At 38.5% G+C, this 10,169-nt stretch overlaps 1 protein-coding gene across 1 annotated transcript; it reads right to left on the minus strand.

Annotated features, from left to right (window-relative positions):
* Positions 1-701: 701 nt before the first annotated feature.
* Positions 702-9,647, minus strand: ednrba (endothelin receptor Ba). Its single transcript, XM_041991371.1, has 8 exons — positions 9,423-9,647; positions 7,741-8,219; positions 5,483-5,595; positions 5,088-5,292; positions 4,465-4,614; positions 4,062-4,195; positions 3,800-3,908; positions 702-1,673 (listed from the first exon to the last, which is right to left on the minus strand). Exons 2-8 carry the CDS (start codon positions 8,152-8,154, stop codon positions 1,539-1,541), a joined length of 1,260 nt encoding a protein of 419 aa, XP_041847305.1. The 5' UTR covers positions 8,155-8,219; positions 9,423-9,647; the 3' UTR covers positions 702-1,538.
* Positions 9,648-10,169: the final 522 nt, after the last annotated feature.

Below are 10,169 nucleotides of genomic sequence, written 5' to 3' on the forward strand. Positions count from 1 at the left end.
GAGGCCCAGCAGTAACCAGAGCCAAATATATCAATTCAGCCTCTGTTGGGAGCAGAAAATTCAGAGAGGAATGTACTGAATGTGATTCCTTTCAATTAGACATGCTTACAGGACTGATGGGTTTGATTTAATGACAAACCACACTGGAGTGATTGGAGTGGAGGAACGGAGGCTGGGAGGTTACAGGGAGGAGTCGATGCAGGAATGCGGGGAGAAACGGGAGAAAGAGGTAAGGAAGAGAAGCAAAAACAAATAGGAAAAACAGAAAACGAGGACAGTGGGAAGGCCAAAAGAGCGAGTGAAGAAATGAGACGAGGGGTGGTGAGAGATCACAGGACAGAGAGCTTCTTTGACAGCTAATGTGACATGCATGATGCTGGTTAAGCCTGAAGCTAAATTTCCAGGTCAGAGCTGTGTGTGTGTTTGGAGACAAAAAAGAGGGGAAAAAAATAAGATCACAGTAATGGTCTGTGTTAGCATTCACCATCACATGATGCTGTCACACTTAAGTTGATATGACCCGCACAAACACCCACACATACACGCACACACTCACAAATGCACATTACAGTGAAGACAATAAGAGAAACCTTAAGCTTTCACAGAATTGAATGATCTTAAATATGCATCGCATCACTTGGTACCTTCTCTCTCTAGAAAAATACTGAAATCCTCTTTTTTTTTTAACATTAATGGTTTTATTAATTTTTTTTTATTGGAAAAAGCAAACCCTATATCATTGCATACCAGTGAAGGTAATGAGTCAGATTAAGATAATAAGGAGCAAATACAATCATGGAATCAAAGCCTCTGCAATAGGCCCCATTATTGAATAGTATAATACAGTAGCTGATAATCACACAGCTGAAATCACACATCAGTAGTTCAAGAACTAGAAAGAAAATATGTGTAGACAATACATTTAAAGGCATTTATGTTGTGAGTTTCCAACGGCATGCAAAATGCTTAATACATACCTTTTATTTTTAACTAGAAAAACATAAAAAATACACAAATATGAGCATTAAAGTCTCTTTTTCTGAGCTGCTGTAGTCTCTGTAGGTCAGACTTTATGCAGAGGTTAATGCAAGATTCATGATGTCCAAGCAAACATTCAACATCACGGCTACAAGCCTGACCAGCTGTCTTTGCTAATTGACCCTTAACCCCAATTTTATTCAACCCAGCTGAACTTTGCCCCCCACTCAGTTCTCACATTGTGATGTTATTGCATAAGTTTGTGTTTTCAGTTCATCAAAATCTCACACTTGTTATCCTACGTTACAGTTGTTGGACTGCATCGACTTACGTGTCCTCGGACTGGGAGAGCATAGCGCTCCATTAAAAAGGTTTAAGACTGAAATGAGTTTTGGTGCAGGTTTATTTCCAAAACACACATCTGGATGGGTTGTGTGACATCTTTGATGAGAAAATAATGAAGCCTTCCACTCATTCTCTCAGTCATACACCAAAATAATATTATTATGTTTTTATTTTTTTCATTTTTGCTTCCTCTTCTCTCACCTCTGGGCGCCTCCTCAGGCTGTGGTGGACTTGTTCGTCAAGCGGGAGTTGCTCTGTTCAGACACTCGTTCGGAGACTTTAAGTTTCATACACGACTGCTTTTCGTCCATTAACATCTCTGCAGGTAGGCACCAGCAGCAAAGACAGGACTAGATAAACAAGATAAAAAAAAGAAGTGGTCAGAGAAACTGCAAACAAAAGAAGAAGAATGTTGGATCAGCACAGGGTCACCCTGAACCTTTATGGGTCCCAGCAGAATTTGATTAGTTAAACCAGAATCATACGTGTGCCAGTTATGAAATTTTGATGCTTGGCACAAAACCACGATAAAAACTATATGAAGTGAGTTTTAGTGTCTATTACCATAATTATTTATATTTGTCAATGATATTCTTTTAATCATCATATTGTTTTATTTAAGATATCTTGACATAAAAAGTGGATTTTAAGGGGTTTAAGGATTGAAAGTGTTGACTTAGGAAGAATATATGAAAACACCTTTTGGGGGATAATAATAGATTATAATTTTAGTTGGAAATCACAATAAGATCCAAATTTCAAAGTTACGATTTCTTAACTTCAGAGCTATGAATACTATGTACTGCATGCTGATTCTACCTTACTTAACTCACTGTGTTAAGATCCAGGATAAAACATGCAAAACCATGCTTAAGACAGTTTGCATAGAACAGAAAAGAGCAATATGGATGGGGAATAATGTTGGATTTTATCATCACGTCATCTTATTCTTTATTAAGTAAAAAATATTAAAATTCAAGGACTTGGTGGATCAGAGATCAGATTTACTTATGTGTAACACCACAAAAATCTTTCTTCCTTCCATGTACAGAGAAAGGGGGGGGTGTTATGCCCTCAGAGGTCATCTCAACCAGAAACAATGCATTTGTAATACATTTATGAAGAGCAGGTGCATATCTGTCTGTGGTGTGACGTTATGGAATGAATAACCAGAAGAATTAAAATAAAGCGAAAATGTGTTGAATTTTAAAAAAGGGTACAAATATATGATAAATATGGACCTGTTGCTAGGTAACTGAATGGTGTTAATTATTACAATAATTTTTACTTAACTATATAATAGTTTACTTAAGTGATTCTTTTTTTGTATGTGCAGGTATATGCAAGTATGTATGTGTACGCATGTATGATGTACATATCTATGTGTATGCATGTGATATGTGCATATGTATATATGTGTATGTAAATGTCATGCAGACATAAGTATGCAAGTATGTGGGTGTATGCTCTTTGTTTTAGTTATCTATTATTAATTTATTGTAATTTATACATATACAGTATGTCTGTTAATGTCCTAAAAATGTCAGAAGATAATTTAGAAATGTAAGAAAGGGGAGACCACATATGGGCTGATGCTTCTGCCCCTACCCTTTGGCTGTGTCTAAATTTACACGAATTGGTGATGAGCAATAAATGTTTTCATTCATTCATTCATTCATTCATTCATTCATTCATTTATTCATTTATTCAAGTGGTGTTGCGGCCCCAGGAGGCCACTTTAGCCCCGTTTCCCTCAACAGGTCCAGCTAGATATGAGATGCATTTGTTTTTGCGTTTGCGAAGGGCGCAGTGTGACCTGTTCTACTCTTTTAGGACCCTTCAGATGGGCTCCCAATATTACCAAATTGACCCTATAGGGTGGAGCTTGACGCAGTAAAATCCAATAATTGGTTGAAAGAATTGTCACTTCCCGTCCGACTCGGTAAAAAGAACAAAGCAGGAACAGTGCCATGTTTAAATATAGGGTGGATCTTTTGTTGTTTAAAGCCACATGCCTTGCAGGAAAGGGTACGATTGGCTGTGGAGAGATCAGGGTTTACTGAACCAAACCGCACCAAACCGTTCCATCCTGAGCCAGACCCCTTGGTGGAAACAAACCTTTACTTCACTTCCTTTGACTGGCTCTGGATCAGTACCTCTCCCATTACAAAGCAAGCACAGAAATGCTTTACCTGATAGATAGATGGATAGATAGATAGATAGATAGATAGATAGATAGATAGATAGATAGATAGATAGATAGATAGATAGATAGATAGATAGATAGATAGATAGATAGATAGATAGATAGATAGATAGATAGATAGATAGATAGATAGATAGATGCACTTGTTACTGCTCCCTGCTGTAATGCTTTAGTTTTATGTAAAACACTTTGAATTAAATTTGCCTTGGCTTGCCTATGGGTATAATTGTGAAGATGTTGAGCTACTTTTTTAAGAGTGTTGATTCTTACCCTGAAGCAGTTCTTAAAGCGTTTGCTGACCATGTAGAGGGCGATGGGGTTGATGCAGGAGTTGATAGAGGCCATGTTGATGCCGATGTAATCCAGAACCAAAAAGAAACTAAAAAGAGTTACAGAGACATACATTAGTGTTCCACCTTTCTTTTCCTGAAGCGAGTTGTTTTTCTTCTAAATGATCATGTCTACTTTTCCTCTCATTTTTTATTTTTATTTTTTTTTTCTTGTGACGTGTACAACACATTTCCCTTCGCACCTCAGCAGCTCGCAGCGGTTCGGATCTTTTTCATCATAGATGGTGAGCTTCAGGATACGGCTGAGGTGGAGAGGAAGCCAGCACAGAGCGAAGACCAGAACCAGACAAAACACAGTCTTCGCCACCTCCCTCCGCTGAACACACACAAACACACATTAATCATGGTTTGGCACTGAAGTGACTGTGGTGACATTTTGGTCTCAGTGGTGTTATATATCATTAGAAACAAAATTAAATCAAATTAAATTGAATATAAAGTGTGTCTCAAATTAGGCAAAATTAATGTCAATGTTTTAAAAACGTACTTGTATTTTGCTGTAAATGTGCAGCTGGACTTGAAAAGGAGTGTAACACTACTTTAAATCATTTTTATATGCTTCATAAGCGACAGCCATTATCTGACCTGTTTGAGGTGGTCACTAAGCGCAATCTGGACACCATTCTTCTTCCTCAGCATCTCGCAGGTCATCAGGGTGTAGAAAATGGCAGTGCAGGCCAACGGCAGGCAGAAATATGCACTGAACAGCCACCAGTCCTTGGCTGATTTATAAAACTGCACAGAGAAAACAAAGGAATGGTTTAGACATCTGTGTTGGAGAACTTGAGCTTAGGAGAAAACAATTTCCAGCCTGACCTGGACCGAAGCGAAGAACTCCAGGGTGTGTTTCAAGATTTTTTTTTTTTTTTTTTTTTTTGACACGAGTCTAAAATTTGATTTATCAAAAGACCTCAGTGCAACTGAAGCTGTTGCTTCATGAGGTTGGTGGAAGGAGCTCCAACATGCACTATATTCAAACAAAATTTTCTGTCACCTAAGCAAGCAATCTCACCCCTGTGACATATGTTTGGCAATGCTTTATTTCCTCCCATCTAGCCTCAAAGTTTAATATTTACACACAGTGTGCACCTCTTCTTATTTAGTGCATACGCATATGTGTGTGCACAGCTGTGTCAATAACACCGTTTCCCCCCAAAAAAAAACAGAAAAGAGAAAAGGTCTGTAACGGTCGATGTGTCCCAGCTCACCCGCATAAAGTCTGTTTTCTGCATGGGATGCAGCAAACAGATTCTCAAGTATTCCCCTTTGTAGTCCATGGTGATCATGTCGAAAGCTATTGCTTCTGGCACAGCTAGGATGATGGATAATATCCAGATGAGAGCTATCTCGATAGCCATCCATTTTGGAACTCCAATCCCTTTGATTCGACTCCAAGAGGCCACAGCACGATACCTGAAAAACCCATCATAATGCAACCCAGAAAAATTAGAATGAGTTGGATGAGATAGTTGTATATGTTGGGGAAATACACAATTACTTCAGCAGTTTTATACCTTTTGTTCCAGCTATGGAAATGTGGAAAAACAAATCTAACATGGCAGGAGGTGTGAGTTTGTGTTGTCCAGTGGTTTTGGCTGCATACCTGTCAATGCTCAAAGCACACAGACTCAACACTGTGATCCCCACCGAGGCTTTCTGGACAAACGGCACCAGCTTGCACAACGTCACCCCAAAGGGCCAATCTTCTGCCAAGAGCTGGAGACAGACAGCAACAGAAAGAGTTGGTCACTGCATTAAACCACTGCAGGCAGCAAAAATTTTCTTTCTCCACAATGTTTTTCCCAGACACGGGCATCCAGTGCACAGCAGATATGCATGAACCTGAACTCATCTGTTTCTGTCAGCATTCGGAGCTGTAGATTTTCTTCTTTTTATCTATTTATCAGGTATAAAATGGTGGTCTTTTCTTTAAAAACACTGAGAGGCCTGTGTATAGGGGCTTCAGTTCGACCTCCAGGCATTCTTACGGAGTGAAATGTGGTAGCTCCTGAAGTACAACAAACAACCACTGATCATGTATAACATGGGGGTTTTAGGCCTTCTTTGGATGGGCAACTGGAATGTGAGGTGGAACGTATATTGAAGTCATATGTGACCCTCTATCTCTCCATAGCACCCCGTCTGTCCTGTCTCTGATCTAGAATATAACTGCAACCAGTTGTTTTAACGTACCTACTTCCTTACTCAAATATACAGATCCTTTAGTTTTCTCTCATGCAAAATGAGCCCAACAGCTAATAACATGCTGAGAGACATAAGAGGATGAGGAGGGGCTCAGAATCCAGTGAAGTAAAAACATTTTAAAATTACGTGGAGCTCCCCTTCACTGGTATGTATGTTCAGACTTGATTATATGAATAGTGTTAGGAATGTGTGCTTGTGTAAAGACTTTAAACTCTACTATGTAGTCAAAATATTTCAGTGTGAACATAGAAAGCTAACAAACAAACGTGAATGTCATATGAAGAAAGAGAGAAACTTTAGACTGACTAAGCAGGACTTTATGGAGTAGACTGGGAATGTCCCGATATGCCAGTATTGACAATAACTCCAATATTAAACTTATTAAATATCAATATTGTGTTGACACATATCAGATTATAATGACTGGGTTTTATTTGCACTATTTTCCAAATATAACTTTATTCTCCTTTTGCACCACATGAAAACGATGTAATTTGCTTTTCACAGTGAAGATTTTAAAAAAAACTCAGCTTGCTTTGTGCTTGCCTGCTATGCACATGTTAATGATGGGAGGTTTAGCTCTTTTTAAAGATTTGGCTCTTTTGGTTCAATTCTTATGGCTCTTCATTTAGTATCAGTCAACTCTTCCATTTGAACCTAATCTAGCAATTATGAATGGTTTCTGTGTTGGTAAACAATTTTTTTTTATTCAGTATTTTCATAACAGTTTTATTTTTATGTGCAGTTGCTATTGTTTAAAACCTTTAAACGAACAACTGAAGACAGAACTAATATTTTCATTTTACAAAAGTCTTCATATATCATAAAAATACAGCCAAGTTTAAATTTTTGCAAATTTCTTCACTTTTTCATTGTTTTCTTTAACAGCTTGCATTCAAATCCACCTCCCCCATCTCTATCTGTCGCTCTGTGTACCTGGTCTGTACCACTACGCTCGCTGTCCACTAGGCGCATCTGCCTCTGATTCTAATCTGTCCTTGCATGTGACTGGCTGAATGGTAGGCCCATCAAAAAGTCCTGCCCCAGCCTGCGTGGATTGTCAGCTTAGTATCCCTAACCCCCGGTGGGAGTCGGCTCTTCTCGTTCACAACAAAGAAACATCTCAGAGCCATAAACGTCACATCAGGAGCACGTACGGCGTCTTTATACCGCTGTCTTTACATTTAGCCCTTGGCTTTGAATCACACTCATCTTTAATTTGGGCATTTGGTCAACATGCTGCAAAAGTTATGGACAGATTATTGTGTCTGGTTCATCTGGTGTTCATCCCTTGTATTGTGATGTGTTGCTAATATAGAAATTATCGCCACCTGCTGGCCCAACATGGTTATTTCAGCGTTTGCAAGAATTTCTGCATTCTTATGTGTACAGAGATCTTTTGTAAAACGCAGCTCATATAGATGAAGAATGTTTTTTAAAACATAAGGAAAATGAACAGTTTCAGAAAATGGAGTAATGTAGTTGAGGCCTTAATCTCAGCTAAAAAACTTCAAATTAATAATTTATTTTCAATGTTTCTATTGCTGTCACAATAATAATGGTATAACAATAGCAACATTGTAATATATTTTGCAAACTATGTGTTGTGATAGCTCCACAATAAACTTATAATCACATTCTGCACCTTTAACTCACCTTGTAAACATTAATGGGGATGCCGATAATGATGTGCAGCAGGTCTCCCAGTGCCAGGCTGCCAATCAGGATGTTTGGTCCGTTTCGCATGCACTTATTCTTATAGATGATCCTCAGTAGGGTGGAATTGCCGATAATACCGACCACAAATACTAGACAGGACACCACTGTGTTGATGTACTTAAAGGTGTCTCGGATTTCTGTGGGCCCTGTGCACATGGGAGGCAGGCGGCGGCGGGGCATGGTGATGTTAGGCCTCACTGGACTCTGTACTTCCCTCTCCATGAGCCCGAGTCTCTGGGTGACGGTAAGAGGGGCCTGGGGCATTTGTTTCTTTGGCTCCAGCTGTCCACTGGCCACAAGAATGTAAGCTGCCAAGAGAAGTAACTTCAAGCAGAGGAGATGAGCCTTCATCCTGAAGTTTGATTTTGAGTCTGGCTTTTATCCAACAGTCCTGCAGCTGATCCTCTTTAGTGCTCCTGGAACACAAATTGCAATAAAGTGCTGTACAGAGACTTGTTGTTTGAATATTATTCCTCTGTTGAGATCATAGCTGACACAGAGGAAATGTATATTCATCTGTCAGAAAGATTACCAGAAAAAGTGCATTTCATGAAACTATAGAGGAAATGACGTATAGAGGGAGTGAAAAAAAGGAATAACCCATAAAGCTGGAATCCATATCTGCATCTGATTTGTCTAGTTCATTTAGATGTCAGTCATCTTTACACAAACAAACTAAACTCGAGGAAGAACAGCAGAATCCACCTTACCAAAACATCATAATCTTTTTTTTTAAGTCAGTTTAGGGACTGCATAAAAATAACTGAGTTATGTGGAGGGATTATAGAAGCAGGATGCATAGGTTGTGTAATTTACTGGTACTAATAAAGAAAAATCATGTTTAGACATTAAATATTGATATATATACTGTATATATATTTATTAGCTTAATTAGAGAGTGATTACTACCAGTGGCCTAAAATATAAGAAGATGTAAGATAAAGACTTTTGAGAAAGGAGTCCTTAGTTAGTTAACGGTGTCTTCACGACTCTTGAATCATTTTATGGGCAAGTTTGGCTCATATAGCGCAGAAGCATCAGGAGTTACGTATCTATTTCACTGCCTTTATTCAGACTTCCTCCAAATATTACAATAACACAGTGGCTTCTGGGTCTTTATTTTGACCTGTCCTGTACAATAGAAGATGTTATGGTCACCTGCAACTTGAAAATATTGTTTAGAGGACTGGAAGGCTGTCTTCAACTTCTCACACTGACAGAGGAAAGTTTTGTCAAAGCTTTCCTAATGTCTGAATTAAGGTGTGTGTACCTGTGAGTAAGATTTATATAAAGTCACAACCATTTTAGACACTAAAACTGATCTGGTGGCAGATTTATGACTTATGAGGAAGAGACAGGACATTTGTAAAGAAGTCAGGCTGATTTATTAATACAAAAAAGTTGTCAAATGGGGTCTTTGTGGCTTAAAAGGGAGAACAACTACAAAAACATATATAGAGAAATATAATACCATGCTATTTATAGATGTTACGGATGATGTCCAATAGTTTTCAAGAAAGAGAAACAATAAAATATGAGCAACTCTTGCAAAAAATAGATATATATTTTACATAAAACATAGTAATTTTCCACTTTCTGCTCTTTAAGTTCTTACTTACCTAACCCCAAACAGAGGCAGGAATTTTCCAATAACTGCGTTTCTTAAATCAAAGTTTTCCAGAAAGTCTCAGAATGACAGAGAATCCCAAATCAAAGGGACGTTTTTCCAGCAGTGACAGTCCAGTCATCTCCAAGAAGCAGCCCTCTTTGTCACGGGTGTTTAAAAGAAAGAAGCTCCAGATCTGCAATCCAGAGGTTGCTCTGGCCGTTCACTCCACCTCAGAACTGGCTGCTGAGTCTCAGAGTAAACAGACTCATGAGTCTGCAGAGTTGATCCCTGCCCCACAACCCCTCCTCTATTTATGTAGAAGAGGGGGGTAGGAGGAGGAAAGCAGCAGGATGTTCACAACTTATTCACCAAAGAGATGAGCTAATATCATAAATCATGTTATAAAGAATTAGATTGTTTTTTTTTTTTTTTTTTTTTTCAACCTTTATTTAACCAGGTAAAAAATGTTTGCGAACCAGTTCTCATTTGCAAACATGACCTGGCCAAGAGGCCCCAGCAGGAATAAATAATGTACATACATACAAACATACAATTGTGCATACACAAGAACCACAATACAATACAAAAATACACCTAACAACGCAGAGTAAATACAAATATATAAAAATGAAAGGGAGAGGGAGTAGGTCTCAGTATATGGGACAGATCTATGTGAAAGAAGAAGTAGTGGACAAATGTTTGTATCTAAGTGAGAGTCAGCATTGTCAGCAGGAACAAGTGTCGACAATAATCTGTT

Source organism: Melanotaenia boesemani, chromosome 8, assembly GCF_017639745.1.
Source record: "Melanotaenia boesemani isolate fMelBoe1 chromosome 8, fMelBoe1.pri, whole genome shotgun sequence".
NCBI lineage: Eukaryota > Metazoa > Chordata > Actinopteri > Atheriniformes > Melanotaeniidae > Melanotaenia > Melanotaenia boesemani.

Bases quoted from the DNA above. Each gene is read 5' to 3' on its own strand.
- ednrba (XM_041991371.1), bottom strand. From the start codon at position 8,154: ATGAAGGCTCATCTCCTCTGCTTGAAGTTACTTCTCTTGGCAGCTTAC. The intron at 5,596-7,740 runs GTGAGTTAAAGG...GTCTGTCTCCAG, and splicing joins TCCCCATTAATGTTTACAAG to CTCTTGGCAGAAGATTGGCC. The intron at 4,196-4,464 runs GTCAGATAATGG...GTGTGTGTTCAG, and splicing joins TTAGTGACCACCTCAAACAG to CGGAGGGAGGTGGCGAAGAC.